Source organism: Brassica napus, unplaced genomic scaffold, assembly GCF_020379485.1.
Source record: "Brassica napus cultivar Da-Ae unplaced genomic scaffold, Da-Ae ScsIHWf_1206;HRSCAF=1726, whole genome shotgun sequence".
In the NCBI taxonomy this organism is placed as follows: Eukaryota; Viridiplantae; Streptophyta; class Magnoliopsida; order Brassicales; family Brassicaceae; genus Brassica; species Brassica napus.
The window spans coordinates 113917-136078 of record NW_026014629.1 but is presented as its reverse complement, the minus strand read 5'-3'; the positions used below and the strand labels follow the sequence as shown (position 1 = coordinate 136078).

Genomic DNA, 22162 nt, shown 5'->3' with positions numbered 1-22162 from the left:
ATATGTGTACACGTTGAAGATATTTGACACACTGAGTAGCTTTCAAGTATCGTTCAAAATGTAATTTTGGGTTTTTAACCAGACAATGTGATTTGCGGTTTTAGTGAAGAGGCATGATTGTACGGTACATTTCTTTAATGATATACAATGTACATAAATGAAGATGGACACATACAACATGTACACATATACACATAAATATATACAAATTTACACATGTATGCATTCCACAAACCGTCTTATGCAATTATGTATGCAAATACAATATTAACAACTAAATGCTACTTAAATAATCTAAATTAACTAATTAAGATACAATAGTAACATCTTAATGCTCATATTTTACATGTACATCTATTTCATAGTGTACATATGTACATGAATCAACATGACCAAGCTTCCTCTTCCACGTCGTGCTCCACAACTCATCGACTCGCACTGTGATAGTATGTCATGGTGGGTGTGATGGTCGGAATCCACTGCGGTGTCGTACGGTGAAGCTCGGGCAACAATAAAGTTTTTTCTCATATTTTCACATTTGGTCCTTTATTTGTTAGGTTATTATCAATTTGGTCCAAACTACCAAATTTTCAGATACATTCTTTTTAGTTGTCCAAAAACTTTTAATTGTTCAATCCAATCCCTACAATATGTAGATATGAATTTAAAGTATTAAATATCATAATTTGATAAATGTACAAATGAATCGGTGTACATGTATCATTTCGTAGAATAGGGTACACGTGGATAGTATAATATATGTGTACACGTTGAAGATATTTGACACACTGAGTAGCTTTCAAGTATCGTTCAAAATGTAATTTTGGGTTTTTAACCAGACAATGTGATTTGCGGTTTTAGTGAAGAGGCATGATTGTACGGTACATTTCTTTAATGATATACAATGTACATAAGTGAAGATGGACACATACACATGTACACATATACACATAAATATATACAAATTTACACATGTATGCATTCCACAAACCGTCTTATACACATAAACAGTCTTATGCAATTATGTATGCAAATACAATATTAACAACTAAATGCTACTTAAATAATCTAAATTAACTAATTAAGATGCAATAGTAACATCTTAATGCTCATATTTTACATATACATCTATTTCATAGTGTACATATGTACATCAACTTCAAAGTGTACATGTGTACAATTCATATGTTCTTTAGATATAAACAAATTGGACCACAATTGCATACAAGATCACAATTAAAACAAAATTGTCTAGTTAGATCACAATTAGATATCATGTTTCACCAGTAAAACCGCAAATCACATTGTCCGGTTAAAAACTCAAAAACCCAAAATCACATTTTGAATGATACTTGAAAAGTACTCAGTGTGTCAAATATCATCAACGTGTACACATATATTATACTGTCCATGTGTACAATATTATATGAAATGATACATGTACATATTCATTTGTACATTTATGAAATTATGATATTTAATAATTTTAATGATTTTGAGTATAGTTGTTAAAAAGATGTATTTAGAGGTTTTTGGTACATTTATTTCTGCATTTCATTTGATAGGGTCTTAAATGCAAATTTAGAAGTTTTAGGTTAACTGAAGAGGACTTATTGCAAATCTGAAAGTTTTGGGCAATAGTGGAAATATATAAAATTACAATGACCACATATGAAAATTAAGGAAACTTAATTTCAAGGTTCAACAATGGCGATATAATCTCGGATGCGGCGGCGACTTCCCTTTACGGTCCACCGGAGGCACAAAGAGCGGCTGAGATCACCACGAAGACCTCTCTTGGGACACCGTGGAAGAGAGGCTGAGGGCACGAAGTTGAGGCTTCCCATCGAACTTGAGATACTGCAAAAGAGAAGATCTGTATAAAAGAAAAAAGATGGTAGTGGAGCTCGTCGTACCTATGAATTGCGGTGGAAAACTTGTCGACTTACATCAATCATAATATCTATTGCCTGTGACGTAAATCAGTCACTATGAGTTGAATTAGTGGTTCAATCTGAATTTAGCAAAGATAATCTTTTGAAAAAAAGATTGGAAGTCAAAGATTTTAAAATGAAGAAGATAAGAAAGTTTCAGAGACAAAAAATAAATAAAAGAGAGATGAAAGTAGATCAAGAAGATAAGAGAGATGAAAGTGAGTCATACTATTTACAATATAATTATGTTTTAACTTGAAAAACTGAACGATAGGTGATAAAGTTAGAGTAAAGGGTGTATGTAGTATAAACTGCTTAGAGCACCTTCAAAGAGGGTTCTTCTCATTGAAGCTTTTAAAATATGTACTATGTATATATCTATGTATGTATATATTATATAGGTACAAGTATTTGTGGGGTCCACAATTTTTGTGTAACCCTATAGGCAAAGTTCACAATTTTAAGAACTCCTATGGGGTTCCACAAAAATTGTGGATCCCACAAATACTTATACATATATAATATATACATACATAGACATATATATATATATATATATATATATATTACATATTTTAAGAGCTTCAATGAGAAGAACCCCATTGGAGATGCTCTTATTGTGTCATAGATAAATTAAAACTGCTTTTGAGCGTAATTCTTTCTTCTAAGTTACACTAGATGGTAGATCAGATGTACCATCAGATTTACTGACACTTTTATCCCATTTTTTAAATTGCTATTCCAAAAATAAGTTTAACACAAAAAAAAATTTTTCCTAAACACACATGTGTTAATACCATGTTTTATGTTTTCCTTATTTTTGCCTTGTAAATATATTAATATGAATTTGTATAAACAAAAAGGATAGTAAAAATCCAAACGTGATAAAAGTTAATTTTGTTCTAAGGGGACAAATGGAGAGGTTGGTTGTCCTTTTTTGGCAAAATTTCCTTTTGAAGATGTTTGATTAAAAACATACGTTAACTGCTTTTAGTTAACTTTGTTATTGTTAATTAAAACTTTCAGTGGACAAGATGGTCCGAAATCGAATCTCCTCATTGAGGGGATGCCATGAGGCTTTGGTTTGATACAATATCAGGGGCGAAGCCAGTGCTTAGACAACGGTGGCATGTGCATCCATAATTTTATAAATATTAGATATTTTGTGTGTAAAGATACAAATGAAATCAGTTAGATGAGTTGGTTTAGTAGTGTTGTGCACCCCTTAATAGCTCAAGTTCGCTTCCCCTTTAGGACATTATTAATCTTTGCACTCACTAAATATTTACTCTGGATTCGCCCCTGTACAAGATAACAAGTTATGTTACTTGTTTTCTGGTTTTGTGAATTATTCATAAACACAATGCTTGGAAATCACATTCATTGTACAAAGTTTTTGTTGTTTTGGATAAATTTAACATTCTCTTTTGTTTAGAAGATTTTAACATTGTATGTCTTTATTATCAAACTAAAGAAAAAAGGCTTCTCTCTCTTCTCCGTTCCCTCACCTTTATCTTTTACGGAGATAGAGATCTGATGAAGCTTTTTGTTTATATTTCAATCGGCTTCGGGTTTCTCCGACCGATTCTCTGTTTCTGGAGACGCATCTTCTTCTAGGTGGTATGCCGGCTCTGCCTCCGGCGTCCTTGCTTTCTCCTTTGGTGATGGACGTCCGGCTTCCGTTTCCGCGTCACGCCTCTTCGGTGTTGACGGCGGCTCTTCACCGGGGTTCTCTCGGTTTTTATGATTAGCGTTTCCCGCAGCTTCATCACTCAATCGTCTCTCCTCTCTCGCTTCCGATCAATCCCTCTCCCCTTGATAAGGGTCGATTCATCTTCGGGCTTCTTCATATCTATAAAGATGTCTGGTGTTCCCGCAGGTAGATCGAAGGTGTAGGTTGGATTGAAGATGATTGTTTCTTGTTTAAAGCGTTAATCGGGTATGCGACTCGGATCGTTGAAAAGATTGCTCTGTTTGAGCGATTCTTCATCACTTTCTCCGCTGTCGGCGGAGCTCCCGTCGTATCTCCTCTTTACTCCGGAGGAAGCAAGTTGCGTCTCAGCCTGATGCGTGTCCATTGATCGCAGGGCGATCGAACACGTGGTGGCGATTTGTCAGCTTGCGTTTCTTCTACGGTTTTCCTTATGGGCTTTCGGCCCAAAGTTGTTTGTATAGTGCCAGCCTCTTTTTTGGGCCTTATGTTTTATAGTTTGTTGGGCTTTGTCCACTTTGGACATTGACTCTTTAATAATACCAGTGACAAAAAAAAGAAGAAGATTTTAACATTGTTTCAAAACAGATTGTTTTGTTATTGTTCATTTAAATGATATATGAGTGACTGAATAAATTGCATCTAACATTTATTATTTTATTTAGATAAATTTTCATAAATATATTATATTATAATGTAAGATAACAATATTCTCTTATTAATTCCTTTCCACAATTAAATTTGTAACCACTGGTCTTCCTAGAAACTACCATGATCATAAGAATACAAGTTAAAAAAAAAAGAAATATATAGGTAAGAACACAAAACACTATTCAAAATCCCTTTTAATGGGTCTCGCTTACTCTCTTTGTAAAGCATAGAGAGAGAGAGAGAGAGCACATACAGTGTACATTATTTGCATACGTCGGTTGACATTGCAGCCTACACCGATCTTAGTCTTATTGAAAGAAACAAAAACCTCTAGTTGGTTACTGATTATCAAATATGGCGGTACTAGTTTGTCTTTCTTGATGATTTGAGTCGCATCAATTGGTCTCAGTCTTCATGGTACTGCCTTGCTGAGACTGTTCAGACTGATGAGATTTTTGAGACTGTTGAGATTGCTGAGACTGAGAGGAAGATGAAGATGAAGAACTCGAAGAAACAAGATTCTCCACAAACTGGGTGGTGACTTGTTCCCATTTACTGAGTATCTGCTTAAGCTCTGACTTTTGTGCGGACGACACTGTCTTGCCTTTATTCTCGCTCACGATTTTACTGTTTACCTCTTCTAGTTCTTTGTAAGTATTCATCAATTTTTCTTGGGAAGATTCCATGCGGTTCTTAGCCTAGTGCACCAAAAAAGATGAGATTATTTTAATCAAAAGAATATAAGATTAGCTGAAAACATGGTTATTTTTTTTCATACACACCTCTGGTGATTTGGCTAACTTTGAAGTAACAGTAGTTGCGGCCTCGGACACTGAACTAACTGCAGAACTCATTTTAGAAACGAAGCGTTTTTCATCTGTGTTAGAGATCTTTGTGGAAGCAGACATGGAAGTCTTGAGTTTCTCGAAGAAAGTGTCGAGTTGTACGGTTCCTGCGTACTTCTTCTCTAGGCCATGAATGAATGACCTTGCTTCTTTGGATGTTTGAATCTCGACTTCTTTCGCTGATGTTGTTGATGAGCTACTTGTTGAACTTTGTGAGCTTTGGCTGTTGGTATTAGAAGTAGCATCTTCGCTAGCAGTGGGACTTCCGCTCGGGCTGTCCGTGGGACTTCCGCTCGGGCTGTCCGTGGGACTTCCGCTCGGGCTGTCTGTGGGACTTCCACTCGGGCCACCTGTGGTTGTGCTACTCGGGCTGTCTGTGGCTGTACCAGAAGGGCTGTCCGTGGGACTTCCATTCGGGCTTTCTGTGGTTGTACCACTTGGGCTTTCTGTGGTTGCACCAGTCGGGCTGTCCGTGGTTTCACCACTCGGGCTGTCCGTGGGACTTCCACTCGGGCTCCCCTTGGTTGTATCACTCGGGCTGTCTGTGGTTGCACCACTCGGGCTGTCTGTGGTTGTGCCACTCGGGCTGTCTGTGGTTGCACCACTCGGGCTGTCCGTGGGACTTCCACTTGGGCTCTCCGTGGTTGTATCACTCTGGCTCTCTGTGGTTGCACCACTCGGGCCGTCTGTGGGACTTCCACTTGGGCTCCCCGTGTTTGTATCACTCGGGCTCTCCGTGGTTGTATCACTCTGGCTCTCTGTAGTTGCACCACTCGGGCTGTCCGTGGGACTTCCACTCGGGCTCCCCATGGTTGTTTCACTCGGGCTGTCTGTGGTTTCACCACTCGGGCTGTCCGTGGGACTTCCACTCGGGCTCCCCATGGTTGTTTCACTCGGGCTGTCTGTGGTTTCACCACTCGGGCTGTCCGTGGGACTTCCACTCGGGCTCCCCATGGTTGTATCACTCGGGCTCTCTGTGGTTGTTTCACTCGGGCTGTCCGTGGTTGCACCACTCGGGCTGTCCGTGGGACTTCCACTCGGGCTTCCCGTGCCTGTACCACTCGGGGTCTCCGTGGTTGTACCACTCGGGGTGTCCGTGGGACTTCCACTTGGACTGTCCGTGGTTGTACCACTCGGGCTCTCTGTGGTTGTACCACTCGGGCTCTCTGTGGCTGTACCACTTTGGCTGCCCATGGTAGAACCGTCGGATTGTGTGGTCGTGGTCGAAGAAGGGCTGCATCCGGGACTTCCACTCGGACTGCCTGAACCTCCACCGGTAGTGTCTTCGTAAATGATTGAACCTGAATTAGTATTGCTTCCTGAACCGCTTTCTGGGCTTTCATCACTTCCACTTCCAACAATGGAGTTAACATCAACGTCAAGCCCTAGGTTCGATACATCAATAGACTTTCCTGCTGTCTCTACGGCCGTTTTCACCAATGTAACTACCGTTTTAGTCCATTGCACCATAGCCGCAACCAACATTTTCTTTTGCTGATGTGTCATGCGCTGTGAAGTACTCCTCTTCTGCTCAATCAAAGTCTTTCCCATTGACAGCATGGTCTCTCTAAAATTTGAATTCGACTGTTCCAAAAAGATCAGTAAGAAAATAATATCTAAGATAATCCACATTGAAAATTCTTTAACCATAGTCTCAATACGAACGTTACAGTGTTACGGTATAGGTACTTACTCCGCTTTTAGCACCAGTCAACACAGATATAGCATTGGTGAGGGCGTCAACTTTTGTTGTTAGCTGAGTATCAGTATTCGATGTGGTCGATGCCGTTTTGATGAATTTCACGTAAGACGTGAACAGTGAAAAGAAAGTCTTGAATCCTTCAGTCGCGGGACACCCACGTTTAAGTCTACTAATCAATAATAACATACCTTTGCATGCGAATGGTGTAAAGTTCCTTGCATTTCGTAAAAAATTCCTCTTCAAGTACATCTTTAGCAAGAAAGTTCCTTGCGCCTCGTAGACCACACTTGATACTACTAGAAACATTAGACATAATCCTAGTACGTTTTTATTAGCCATTTTCCTCTCTATTTTTTGTTTTATAAATGTTTTTCTTTCTTTTTTATTTTTGAATTTTTGGATGATTTAGTTTGGAGAGAACTGAGTTTATATAGATACCTTGAAGAAAAACACTATTTTAAGTGAAAAGGAGAAAATTGTGGATTAATCTACGATCGCTAGAGAATAGTATAAGAAAGGTTCTCTCATGTTTTATTTCTTTTGACGACAATTATGAATTTATGTTGCTGTCCGCATTTCTCTTCAATCTATATTTAGAATGATCGAAAATATAATTTAAAATTTGTATTATTTAATTCAGCTGTGTGCAAATAATAGATACTGAAACTTTGGGTCATGCTTTTTAAACCATTGACTGATTCGTCACACGCAACACGCGCTTTCATTTTACAAACATTTCTTACTATAGCTAGTAACAATATGTGCATATTCCTTTGACGTAACTTTCGTTAGTTTCATTGTAACTAAACATCTTTCAACACTGGCCGATAACAATAATTTAGTTCAAAATAGTCTCATAAACTTATATAGCTTCAGTAATAGAATGGTTGTTTGACGTAAAAAAAAACCTATACACCAAATAATGTGTATATATGATTTATTGTTTCTATGGTCACATCACATAATAAATTTCTCCAAGATAAACATGTAAAATACAAACTATTATGGGTTTTTTTTTTGGCAAAATTTTCTATTTATGATGTCCCTGTGTCAATGAGAGAATATGCTAAATCGTCAAATTTCTACAATTATAGTAAACCTTAAGGATTTTCTTAATCTAAAGTCAAATGAGCAATTAAAAATATATGAAAAGTTAAATAACTTTCTGAAAACTGACATTCAAGAGTTATATTTTAGAAATCAATATCTGTTAAAGTAGGTTTTCCTCTCTTTTACAATGTTCCTATCATCGAGTCATTCCCCAATATTTGAATGCGTAAACTAATTTTATTCATCACTTATAACATTTTTTTGGTCAAAGAAGTCAACAGAAGTTGCTTGAAGTAAACAAGTGCACTCGTGGCGAGACAAATATTTGTCTAAAGGAGGACAAAGCTAAAACAGATAATGCGAAAATCTAGTTTTTAGTAACCGCATGTCATGAAGGATGTCATGTATCCTATTTGAGTCCTTCTAATCCGGAAGAACATAAAAGTTCTGAGATTCTCGCCAAAGAGACTTTCCTAAGAGGCGTTACTACTTATTGAAGATGCAAGATGTATCTCTTGAAATAGTCGCTGACGTAATTGCTGACGGAAACGATATGTTGAGTGGTGAAGACCATAAGAATCAAGATAATAAGCTGGAGTCATAGAGACATGGAGAACAAGGGAGTATCTAAGAAAAAAGGCAAGAGGAATAAATTTGGGAAGAAAATTTATGACTTACAAAAAGTGGAATAAGTACAATTCCAATGAAAGAAAAATTGCAATTATTGTTATGAAAGATGTCCATATTCGTGATGTCTTGAAGAAAATAAATTGAAGAACATAGAGTTAATGGTAAAATAGCTCTGAGGATCGTCGGGATAGACACCGACACAGAGGCTGTTTTTATAGAGAGAAAAAAGCTCTTGAGTGTTGTCTTGGTCATGCTGAAGTAGTTTTTGAAGTACTTGACAGAAGAGAGACTTAAGCGTTGTGGCTTAGGAATCTTTCAGTAGTGTGTGTTAACACTAGGCGTGTAAAAGAGATCGAAGTGCGTCAAAAAGTGATGCGAGGTGATCATCAAGAGGGTGATAGTAAAATCACTCCAAGACAATAACAACGAGTGCAGAGTGCACTCGGTATAGATGAGGAGGAGCTCATGGTCAAGAAGACGACATAAGAAGGAAGCCAAGTCCTCAGCAGAAGCTGGTCGAAGGGTAGTTTGACAGGTGCATCAGATCGTGATGCATGACTTGTAATTTATTCTGCTGCAGCAGAAGTTGTATCATGATTACATATGAAGAGGCAGATGTGTGTGTTTGTAAGTCTTGACATCTAAGCATATGTTTTAGCTTAGTATGCAATCAAGCATGGGGAGAATGGTGACGTTCCTCCAAGGAATGCATATCTCATGGGAGAGAAAAACATGGTGTGGTGCACGTCTCGTGAGAGAGAAAAGCATATTTGGTGTGGAAATGGAATTTTCCAAGTGAGGAACGTGGTTATTGAACCAGAAGAATGTTGTGCTTGATCGGCACACAAAGCTAAAAGGAGGAGATTTAAGATGCAAGAGTCTGCTTTGAAGTAGTCACTGACGTAGTTGCTGATGTAGACGACATGTTGAGTGGTGAAAACCATGTGAAGTCAACGATGTTGAGCTAAAATCTAATAAACACATGAAAAATAAGCAAAATTAACTAAAATCATGGATTACATGACAGATAAACAAAATTAAAATAATTATATATCTAATTATAAAGTTTGATATAGTTATATTATTTAAATTAATATATTAATGACTTTGTTAAAAACTAATAATAAATTAATAACTCAACTAAAACCTAATAAAAACATGACAAATAAGTAAAATAACATAAAAGTATGGAGAATGTGACAAATAAGCAAAATCACTTCTTAAATAATAGTATATATAAATAATCAGCACTAATTAATAATTTGTGTTAGGAGTAGATATTTTATTAAAACAATAATTAATTATCTTTTTTTTAAATAGTAGTAAAAATATGTAAAATATATTTTACTAATTTGATCAAATTAAAATTATAAGTTTTTTAATTTTTATCAATATTTGATGCATATTCCTAAAATTTCTAAATTAAAATATTTATTTATTTTTATATTGTATATAGTTTAATTTTAAAAATATTAATAATTTGTTTAATATGAATATTTATTAAACAAGCCTTTTTACTCATATAATTTTATGATTATTTATATCTTTTTATAAATTAAAATATTTATTTATTTTTATATTGTATATAGTTTAATTTTAAAAATATTAATAAATTTTTTAATATGAATATTTATTATATGATTTTATGATTATTTATATCTTTTTATAAAAAAATTGAATGCAAGATTTGTAGTTTTTTTCAAAATCAGAATATACCATATACGAAAAAATCTATTTTTATATGGTTAATATGATTTTTTATTTTTTAAATAATATAAATTAAACAAAAATGATAGAGGATACCTAAATTGTTTCAAACTTTTATTATTCAATATTATTAATTGTCATGTATATTTTAATAACATTAATTAATTTCGTAACTTTTATTTAAAGAAAGAAAGAAGAATATATTACTTTTGTAGATTACTAATTAATTTTATTTTTTAGTTAATGAGAAATATAATATATATTTAAATGAACAAATTTTTTTTTTTTTAGGACTCTATAAGGATGACTAATATCAGGTGTTCAAAAAAAAAGGATGACTAATATCACAGCCCACATGTTATAATGCTTTTCAATTTCTCCCTCCATTTTTAATAGATGACATTTTAAGATCAAGTACATAAATTAAGAAAATGTTTAATCTTTTATATATCCTAAATAAAAACATCATTAACTATTCATCTAATTTTCAACCAATAATAAAATAAACCGTGTAATTATATTGGTTATATAACATAAATTGTTAAATTTTGTATTGGTAACTGAAAATATCATCTAACTTGGAACAAGAAAAATTATCTACAACTTCAAATACTAAAAAGGGAGGAAATAATATAAAAGGGATTATTATAGAGAAACAAAGGATTTCCTAAAACGCGACATCTATTTCTTTCTTCTTCGACAGAGATTTTCCAGTTTAGGCAACGAGGCTGACTTATGGTGATAAACCGCTGTTTTGACTTCCGTTTTTAATGTTTGGAGAACCAGTTTCGGTGCTTACACCAATATGATTGTTTGATCCTGTTTTAGTGTTTCTTTCTGATCTGGTGGTTGTGACACTTCCGGATGTGCTTACGTTGCTGTGGCCTCCCGTCGTAATGTTTGAGGAACTAGTTTCGATTCTTTCACTTCCAACAATGGAGTTAACATCAACGTCAAGCCCTAGCTTCGATATATCCATCGACTTTCCTACTCTCAACTCCACAGCAGTTTTTACCAATATAGTGATGGTTTTAGTCCATTGCACCAGAGCCACGACCAACTCTTTCCTTTGCTGAAATGTCGTACTCTGTGAATCACTTTTCTTCTGTTCAATCAAAGTTTTTCCCATTGACAGCATTGCGTCTCTAAAATCCGTATTCGACTGTTCAAAAACAAAATCAGTAAAAATGTTAAATTCAAGTTTATTACGAGCCTCCAACTTAAAACCTATTGACGATGAGTGGGTAGATCTTCTGATGTGCGACTTCACTTACTCATTAACAAAAACATAAGCTAAATAAATATTATAGGACGTTCCAGCCTGTGTAAGGACTTACTGGTGCTCTGCCTTTAACAGCAGTTAATTCAGACATAGCACTGGCTAGGCCATCAACTTGTGATGTGATCTGTGTATCTGTGCTTTTCGATGTGGCCGAGGCATTGCTGATGAATTTAACGTAAGACGTGAAGAGTGAAAAGAATTTCTTGAATTCTCTAGTCGCAGGACACCCACCTCGAAGTCTCTTGATCAAAAATAACATACCTTTGCATGCGAATGGTGTAAAGTCTCTTGCCCTTCGAAACATTTTCCTCCTCAAGTACATCTTTAGCAAGAATGTTCCTTGCGCCTCGTACACCACAGTTGATGCTACTAGAAACACCAGACATATTGCTAGTACATTTTTATCAGCCATTTTCTTATTCTTTTTTTTCTTTTAATGTATTTTTGTTTTGTTTTTTTTTATAAATTTCTGATGATTTTAGTTTCTAGGAGAAGTGAGTTTATATAGATGCGTTGAAAAAAACTATTTTAAGTGAAAAGGAGAAAATTGTGGATTATTTAAAGGTCGCTAGAGAATAGCATAAGAGTCTCTCATGTTTTCTTTTCTTTTGACTGCAATCATGAATTTATGTTGTTCACCAGAAAATTATATTATGAATTTACGTTGCTGTCCGCGTTTCTCTTCAATCTATATTTAGAAAGATCAAGACATAATATAAATTTTGTAATATAATCGATTAATTCAACTGTGTGCAAATAATAGGTACTGAAACGGTGTGTCATGCTTGTTAAACCACTGCCTGATTCGTCACACGCAACACACACTTCCATGTTACAGCATTTCTTGCTAGCTAGTAATAATTTGTGCATACCCTATGATGATAGCACGTAACTTGAAATGAAACAGCGAGTAAAAAATCATTACAGTTGTATTCCTACCAGATTAGATGTCATGGTTTATAGTATTCTCATTATTGTTTCAGTTTTGACAAGTTCTCTTTTTTTTTTCTTTTTTTTTTTATCAACTGTTTGGACAAGTTCAAACTACTCTTTTTATATAAAACAAACTAGAGAATTATTTACAATAAATGGTCTCAAATACGGTTGTGGGCAGCTGCCTCTCAGACACATGTGTTTGTGTTACATGTCATCATTCATGACCAGTAGGTGAAGCTATATGTTGTTTGTGGGAGGGGCAGCTACCCACCTTGAATTTTTAAAACTAATGTAAAATGAAGTGGAAGACAATGCTTGTTCGAATCACAATGACACGGAAATTTCAGATTTCCTATTTATGTTTAGTAATAATACAAAACTCACTGGAATTTTTTGAGTAATTTGCAAAAACATTTTGATGTAAAGCTGAAGAAAGTTCATAAGAAAACAATAATATCCCTGGAATACTGGAAATATGAAGGTGAATGTGGAAAAATTTAAAAGAAATGACAAGTGAATGTATTAAAATAAATTTATGAACTCTTTCTAAAACCGGTGGATATTGTTTCCTAATTTAAGTAAAATCTGAAAAAGGTAAAAGAATCCCTCCTCCAAGAGAACGACTGGCAGGAAGAAGAGGAGTCCACGCAGAGAAAGTACTATCAAATGGCAAAAAAAGGTTTCTGTAGACCTTATAAATAATCAAAAACAATCTGAGACAAGTTCTTGATTTTTTTTTCTCTTTTCAAGAACACCACATTTCTTGCTTCTTCTTTGACAGAGATTTTGCAATCAGACGACGAGGCTACTTACGATTCCGATGATCATTATGATTATGCTAATATCCATGTCCTAGCTTTGATACATCATTTGATTGTGTTTATTTTCTTTCCCGTATTGTTTTTTTTAATTCAATTTCCTCTGTTTTGGTCAAATTTTCTGTTTTTCGATATGGGCTGTGCGAGCTCGAAGCACCGTAAACGTTGCCTACACTGCCGGCAAGGATATTCTCCGGTAGACATGTCACCTAGACCCTCCGTGCAACACCCACCGCAACATTCCGACGACATGTTGGCTCTCAGTTCCTCCACCCTCGGATCTCTCAAGCTCTGCTACTCCTCTTTCGGACATAGCCGCATACACTTGGCAGATTTCACCGGTAACCTTGCCACCGACCAATCCGGAGAGAACCGACAAGAAGATGGGTTTGGTCAGAAAGAAGACAGAGACAAGGAAATGCAAGCTAAGCTTATGGAAGCTAAAGTATGGTCAAGTATGATGAACGACAAGATCCCCAAGATTGTCCCCAAAACTCCAATCTTGACGCCTCCTGGAGAGCCAGAAACGATCAACACGTGGGAGATGATGGACGGGCTTGAAGATTCCATTAGCCCTCTTCGGTCACCAAGTCACGTTAGGAGCTTCTCGTTTGATGGTGGTTGTAAATGTCCCAAGGAGAATGCTAATGTGATACTCTACTTCACAAGCCTTAGAGGTATAAGGAAGACATATGAAGATAGCTGTGATGTCAGGGTTATACTAAAAGGCATTGGGGTTAGGGTGGATGAGCGTGATGTATCGATGCATTCGAGTTTTAGAGACGAGCTCAAGGAGTTATTACTAGAGGGCAAATTCAATAATGACGTCGGAATCACCTTACCTAGAGTTTTCTTGGGGAGGAAGTATCTTGGGGGAGCAGAGGAGATTCGAAAGTTGAATGAAGATGGGAAGCTTGAGAAGATTCTAGAAGGTTGCGAGAGGGTTGAAGAGAATAAAAATGGTAATGGGAAAGAGTGTGAGGCTTGTGGAGATATAAGGTTTGTGCCATGTGAGACATGTTCGGGGAGCTGCAAAGTGTACAATGAAGATGATGAAAGTGAAAAGGAAGATAGAGATTATGGTTTTCAAACGTGTCCTGATTGTAATGAGAATGGACTCGTTAGATGTCCTCTTTGTTGTGATTAGCTTTTTGAACACACACACATACAGAAAGAGAACCTTGCTCTTCGTTTTGTTTGTTTTAACTTAAGTTTGTGTGTTGAATGTTTTAGGGTTTTCTTGCCTCTGGAGATTTTATTGTACATATATAAATAGGTTTTTGATTGTGATAAAGGGTTGTAATTCAAATGTAAACCGTTCCTAAACATAAACAAGTGAAGCATTGGCAAATGGTTTTTAAAACGTTAAAGAAAAAATGTACATGAATATAAATTCCTAAAATTGTTTAAATTTTTTTAATTAAAATTCTTTACAATTTTTTTATTATTCTCTAAATTTTAGAACTGGTCTGCTCAAATGAAATGAATTGATATTAAGAAGTGTGTCGTTGTATATTCTTTAAAATTACATTCATGATTTACATTTTGTTAGATTTGTGTAGTTTAAAGTTTAAGATCTTAAATTTAAAGTTTAGTTTTGTTAAGTCGGTCCATATAAAAATCCAACATATTATATCCAAATAAAATGTTGTATAATTGAAATTAGTTAATGGCAATAAATGGCATTAGTACTATTTTCTTTATATTTACCTTACTGCCATTTAACCTAGCCCACTCTATGTATCCCTTATATATTAAAAGAGAAGCATTGTAATAAATGCATTCACACTATAATAGACACATGGCAGTCTCACAATGATTTGATAATAAGTATGCTAACGCGTTCACACTATATTCATAAATATGTTCACACTATGTACTTTGCGTTTTTAAAAAAATAATATAAAACTCACATATATGGTTCTAATAAAATTCTCGACTTTTCGGTTCGAATAAAAATAGATAAAGAATCAAAAGCCAAACTATATATATATTATTTTTATTGTTTACGGATAAAGTTGAGCTAAATATTCATAAATTTTGATTCGATTTGTTATCCGTTTTGATTTGAACCAAAAAAATCTGGATATTCGTAACTCTACGAAACAAATCAAATACTAAAATACAATATCCAAAAAAGAAACAAATAACAAATACCAATACTTTTAGGAACATATATATAATTCGATATGTTACATGCATATATATATATATATATATATATGTAAAGAATTATATATATTGTTATATATATTATACTTTATATCAGTTTTACAATATTTTTATGAATTAAATTTATTATATTAGGTACTAGAATTTAAAAAGTTAAACAATGTTTTATTTTTTTAATAAAATGTTGTTATTAAATGTTTCAATTATTTTTAAAATTTTATTTTATTTACAAATCGGATATTCTTTAAAATTCTAAAATATTTCGGGTATCCGAGTCATCGAATATCGAATCGACACGAATACTTCTAAATACCGAGATATTCGATATGTGCCCACCCCTATTTACATATATAATTTTATGTTCTTTATATGAAAAAATGACTAATGCCAAGGCCTTTTTTATTTCAAATTAATTTTAATTTTATCTTTCATGTATTATTTGAACAAAAATGTCATTTAATATTAATTAATAATATCTTTATATATTTATCAACTATTTTTATATATTTTTATATACATATACATGTACACCTTGATGTGAGCACTTTGTAACTAAGTATTCATCACAACTGAAAAATTTAACTTTTTGAAAGTTGAAATACTTTTTCTTAATGCTTCTTTCACTATCGTCCAAATTGTAGTGAAATGATTTATCTTAATAATTTTTTTTTTTTTTGTAAACTATTATTTGTTTAGAAACTATAATATGAAACTATTGGTTCGACATGACGACTATCTAAAATTCACAACATGAAAATAAACAAATAATATTAATTTTTGATTTTTACCAAAAAACCGAAAAAATCACATTATAACCGAATAAACTAAAATTAATATTAATTTAAAATAATAGTTATATTTTAGAAGATTAAAAACTAATAAAAATTTAAAAACGAACTAATATCCAGATTAAACAGATTTAGTATTTTTTTTATTAAAAATAACAAAACTAATAATCACATAATGCGTGATGCTAATAAAGAAAGAGACATGAATTTCTCGTCAAAGTAATAATTCTTCATGGACATTTCTAACACATCGACGTAGTTACGTGGCAGCCCATGAACCAAAGTTTCAAATAGATTTGTCGGGCATTCATATACACGCATGCCTATTTGGTCGAATATATTTATATGTCAAACCTCTCATTACTTCGTCAACGTCAGAGGCATTTGGAGACGCAGTAAATATGAGCCGGTGCTTACCCAATAAATAACAAAATTTACGTATCGTAGAAGTAATGTATGCTTTTCTTTATTACAACAGATTTTTTTAAATTGTATATTTAATAAGATATGGATAAATACCACTTATCCATTAAAGGAAACCAAGATAGTAATAATGGATTATTCATTATATTTGTTCACCCTGCATTTTCTTCAATCTTTAACTGACACAATCGAGTTCAGATACCACAGTGTCCAATATTTTGAGAATCAAAATTTTCTCCTTCAAAGTCCTACCATTGTTTATGTAAATAGATAACACATATATTTCGGAGACTATTGAATAGGAATTAGTGCAACTGCTGGACCAAAATTCAGAAGTTTATAATAAATATATTAAGGACAATCACGATTACAGATATAATAAATATATATGGTAAAAATTATAATAAGTACATATATTGGAAGGTTACATGAGCAAGCTTCTAATGACGGAAGCTTCATGGCTATCTTCATCAACGGCGTCCAGGAGCTGCGACAAACGGTCACTGAGATTGTCAACTTCTCGATGCAGCTTTCTTATATAGTTGCATGTCTCTTGAAGTACCTTTGATGCTGACACCTAATATATTATTAAGAGCAAACATCATCAAACCACATACATGCACGGGCATCACACAATGACACAAACATGGCTTTTCGAGTTTCATTTTATCAAATTAGAAAACAATAACGTTGTCCGGAGTCAAAAGTTTCGACTCTTTATTGATTTGTGGCCCTGCTTCTTTTAACGAAAAGGGAAACAAATTTCTTATAAAAACAAAATATATACTTTGAAGACGTTAAAAGAAATGAATGTTATGCATAATGTAATATACCTTATCAGAACGGCGCCGTTCACGAATCTCGGGCAAAAGCTGACAAAGCTTACTAACAAGGTCGATCATCTGATCATCGGAGATCCTCAGAGCACTTGAAGATTGTCTTGATCTCCTGTTAGACATTTTCTTGTAGGTTTTTACTTATTGATTAGCTGTAACTCTACAATGTTTCAAGAAAATAACCCTTAACTCGTGTGCTTTCTCTCTGTCTCTTGATTGAACAATAAATAAGAGATGGAGATGGATATAGAAAAATAAAGGTGGTATTAATAAGGGCTGAAAAGGAGGGAAGCTATATATATCTAGTAAAACTAGAGGTTTTTATGTATCCCACAAGTTTTGTATTGTGTTGAAGATGTGACAGAAGAAAGAGGAAAGCAATCAGAAGAGAAGAAATAAGGAAGGAAGTGCAAGAAAGTGTATCGGGGTATAGAGATATAAAGAAATTGAGAAAGTGATAAGAGGAATTTAAAGAGGTCAAGGACCACAGGAGAGTGATAGAGTAATAAACCTAGACAATGATGCAATGGGATAGAAAAATAGACTTGATAACCTCTTGCCAAAATCATTTAAAAATTAAATATACTTTTATATATCATCTATATAAATATACCCAGAGGGTAAATGTGAATGAATATATGGCATTATATCAGTGTGAAATGGATACGTAATTTCTTTTCTATTTTTGTTAATGTTATGCAATATCATCCAGTGGTATTGATATATTAGTCAAGATAAATAATACATGACCAAAAAAGTCAAATGTTGAATAATATAATTAGTTTAGATTTACAATAGAACAAATTTTCCAATCTATACTATTATTTATGAAGTGATTTTGCTTATTTGTCACATTCTCTATAATTTTAGGACTGACTCATTAGTTTTAATAAATAATTTTAATTAAACTATAATTAAAATATAATTCATTATTTATCTGATTACAAATTTATATTATAAAATTATCTCAAAACAATAAATGGAAAACCTTTTTTGAAAAAAAGAAAAGATAATTTCATGTATTTATTTTGTGTTTATCTACATTGTTTTTCTTATTCACTAATTTTTATAATTAGTAGTATATATCTACATATAATAATTAGATTTATCATTATACTAAAATATTAAAAATAGGTTTATAAAAAATATCAAAAATTGATTTATATTTGTTTGTAAGCGTAATATGTCATGGAATATGTTTTTCTAAATTATTAAATTTATTTTAGTATTAAAATACTAAAAAGAGATATAGAAGTAATAACAATAAATTTGTTCGCTATTAGTGATTTTTCTAAATATTTTTTATTGGGAATTGAATTATCTTTTTAAAATATTTTCAAAATATCTGTCTCCAAAAGAGAATATTTTCAAAATATTAATTTAAAATTAACTCTACTTACTTTTATGGTTTTCAAGAATTTCAGAGAATTGTAACTTTGTTTAAATTACAATTTATTAAATAGACTATTATGTAAAGAAAAATGTTATTCTATTTTTATAAAAAACTGTATTTTCCAAATGATTTATTTTAGTTATAAATATTAAAGTTTGAAAGTTAAAAGATCATTTCGAAAAGAAAGAAATATGTTTTTATACTAAAAATACTATTTAATATCTATATTTAGAAGAAAATAGCATGTCTCTATTTTAAATGAAAAATATACATTGACTATACCATATTTTTCATTCTATTATAGCATTTAGAATTGAATATAAGAATAGATAACAAAGGTTCTTATCTTATACATTATATATTAATGTTTTATTTTTTCTTATTCAGTTATTATGGGAGATGTTTCACAATATAATTTTAATTCAATCATTTTATTTACTATGATTGATGTAATATGTAAACTTGGGTTAGGTTGAACATTTTTTGCTTTTGATTTATTTTGAGATTTTGTAGATTTTGGTAATTTCAATAATTTGGTTTAATAATATCACTTTGTATTAGCATTTATATATATTTTCTTTATTTATATAACTAACTATCAATTAATATAATAAAAATTGTTTAAAGATAATAACCTATTTTAAAATATAAGATATTAATATTGTTATCGAAAAATAATGTTTTAAATTAATAAAATTAAAAAATTAAAAATTAAAAGCTTCATAAAAATATTATAAATTTAATGTTTGACTTCAAAATTTTGATCATTAAATTTAATAGTACATTTATTAATAAATATCTATAAAAAACATTATGCCAGCATGTGCGGGCAAACCACCTAGTATAATCGTATAAGTGGTGACATATTTATTTTACAAAAAAAATATAAGTGACTATTTTGGGATAAACCCTTTAACATAAAAAAATATCACAAGTTACTGTAAAACTTTGTAGCATGCATGTTTATCATTGACAGAAAATTGTAACAAAAAAAGGTAAACTTATTTACAGAATTTGCATGGAGAGACGTATCGAAGTCTAAATATCGCTGTATTTACTTAATAAGAAAAATATCATATGTATTCATTTGTTAACAAAATTTTAGAAAACTAGTAAAATATCAATAAACAATTGTATTTAATATAATTATGTTGAATAATGGAGGAGTATTCGTATTTTAAAATGGAGAAAGAGATGGAAAGAACTGTGTGTTCCCAAAGCTGGTGTAGAAATTGAAGTTGGATTTATGAGAAGTGTTTCATATTGAGCTAACAATGTGGCCCTTTGTGTGCATGTCACTAAAAGGCAATACCATGTGATGACATAGACTTTCAATTTTCCTTTCCGTTACTGCTTGTTATTTTATCCACATTGGATTAATATTTTTTTAACATTGTGGTACCCAGACCTATGGAGAGGTTCACGCATTACCAAAAATGAAGTAAATGATAGATCTATTTTCCGAATTTTTAAATAAGTCCCAAATCATGGTTCTATATTATGACTATATATGTTTAGTTTTGTAGGGTTGTTTAAAACTCGAGTCGCTTAGCTTCCCACATTAGAGCAAGTGAACAGTCCAGAATGTTCATATGTAGTTGATCATCTTCAAAAGAATAAAGATTGAACTTATCTTCCATCAAGACTATAAAACTTTATATGTTAAAAAGGACATAAAACTTTATGTCATGTATGCTATTCTCAACATACACATACAAACATTATATATATATATAATATATATATGATTTAGGATACAAAATATTAATCATCGCCATTTTAACGTAAAATTTGGGACGTTGTTTGTTTTCAGTTTTCGCTGAATCCAAGTATTACATCAAAAATCGAACCAAGCGTGGACTTGCTTCGTCCATGCACTTGATTGCCCCCCAAAAAAGTAGCCATGATAAGTTCGTATATATGCTTCCTCGATCCTAATTTAACTTCTATGTTTCCGAAGCTTGGGATTTAGTATACCTAATGATAGACGGCATACATGTCCCATATGGTTGCTTAAGATCTCGGATTATGTCTTCTTAGATTCTTAAACATGATTAATACAGGGGACACAAGGTACTTAATTACGTAGTTAATTTGTTTGTGCATTATTTACATATAAAATAAATAATTTTCTAAGATAGCTATATTTAAGTTTTTGTCATAAAAATAACATTTAATAAAGAAAATGATAAAAATAAATTTTATTACCAAGGATTAACTAATTTAGACTTAGAATTAAGAGTCAAGGGGTGGAATTTTGGGATAGGGTTTCAAATTTTTTTTAAAAAATAAAAAAATATGAAAAAATGTTATTTTGGTCTTTTTTTAAGACTGTTTTGTGACAAAAACTTTAAAAGGACTATTTGAGTATAAAATATAACATACAAAGGTATTATAAAATTTAATCAACTGAAGATTCTTTTTGGAGATAAGCTCAAAGGTTGTTGTGATTTACATTCCTAACATTTCTACAAAAATTACTATTTCAGAGTTGAAATGAAGTAATTGGTGTCCTAAGCTCATAGTAATCTTCTAGCTTAAAATTTTTCCATGGACTTTTAAAAATATTTAGAAGTTTCAGGTTTTTCCCTTTTATGAAACAGAAACTGGGAAAAAAACAAACACAAACAAATGTTAAATTTTAATTATTTATTCAAAACGATAGGAGAAAAACATATCCTCTTAATTGAATCTGGACCATGACATAGAGAGAAACATGCCAATCAATATTTTAGACTTTTTAGTATTAATAATTTTTACGGTATTTCATGAGGATACCAAAGTATGTACTGTAATTTTTAAAGTATTTTTTTCTTAAGCGTCACATCACATTGATTTTGATTTTATTCTCTATTTTAATGAAATGCTTCAAGTAAACACATTTTTTTATTTTGATAAACAAGAAATTTACTCGACAAAAGAAAAACAAGAAATTTATATTCTAATCGATTTTCAATTTCTATATATATATAACCGCAACATTAAATTTCATGGAAAATATGTTAATCTAGGGATCCAAATGGTGATGGCAGTAAAATTAACATCGAACAAGCACAATATGCAGAATGGATAGAATACACATTGTTTTTGAAATATACTAGTAATTGTTACTTTTTGTTGACCAAATTAAATCGTAGACTAACTCATCATAAATATACAATTAGCGGCGGATTAATTTCGAAATTGTTTTTTGTCGGGAACATGGGAATTTTTTGGTTGCAACAATGAAATCCTTTTTTTCTTCACCAAGTGTGCTGCAAACAGCTAAGAAAATGAAAAACGCA

General features: G+C 32.4%; 4 protein-coding genes across 4 annotated transcripts; 1 reads left to right on the top strand and 3 right to left on the bottom strand.

Moving 5' to 3' along the window:
• Positions 1 to 4543: 4543 nt before the first annotated feature.
• Positions 4544 to 7255, bottom strand: LOC106369476 (mucin-5AC-like). The gene is made up of 3 exons (XM_048771578.1): positions 6835 to 7255; positions 5079 to 6725; positions 4544 to 4994 (listed from the first exon to the last, which is right to left on the bottom strand). Exons 1-3 carry the CDS (start codon positions 7180 to 7182, stop codon positions 4692 to 4694), a joined length of 2298 nt encoding a protein of 765 aa, XP_048627535.1. The 5' UTR covers positions 7183 to 7255; the 3' UTR covers positions 4544 to 4691.
• Positions 7256 to 10748: 3493 nt separating this feature from the next.
• Positions 10749 to 11965, bottom strand: LOC106370151. Its single transcript, XM_013810212.2, has 2 exons — positions 11568 to 11965; positions 10749 to 11392 (listed from the first exon to the last, which is right to left on the bottom strand). The coding sequence occupies exons 1-2, from the start codon at positions 11922 to 11924 to the stop codon at positions 10964 to 10966; spliced, it is 786 nt and encodes a 261-aa protein (XP_013665666.1). The 5' UTR covers positions 11925 to 11965; the 3' UTR covers positions 10749 to 10963.
• A 1162-nt stretch (positions 11966 to 13127) lies between these two features.
• Positions 13128 to 14455, top strand: LOC106370150 (uncharacterized protein At3g28850-like). The gene has a single exon (XM_013810211.3). It carries the CDS (start codon positions 13400 to 13402, stop codon positions 14411 to 14413), a length of 1014 nt encoding a protein of 337 aa, XP_013665665.2. The 5' UTR covers positions 13128 to 13399; the 3' UTR covers positions 14414 to 14455.
• Positions 14456 to 16967: 2512 nt separating this feature from the next.
• Positions 16968 to 17940, bottom strand: LOC106370149 (transcription factor PRE5). The gene is made up of 2 exons (XM_013810210.3): positions 17483 to 17940; positions 16968 to 17226 (listed from the first exon to the last, which is right to left on the bottom strand). Exons 1-2 carry the CDS (start codon positions 17606 to 17608, stop codon positions 17074 to 17076), a joined length of 279 nt encoding a protein of 92 aa, XP_013665664.1. The 5' UTR covers positions 17609 to 17940; the 3' UTR covers positions 16968 to 17073.
• Between the last annotated feature and the right edge of the window lie 4222 nt (positions 17941 to 22162).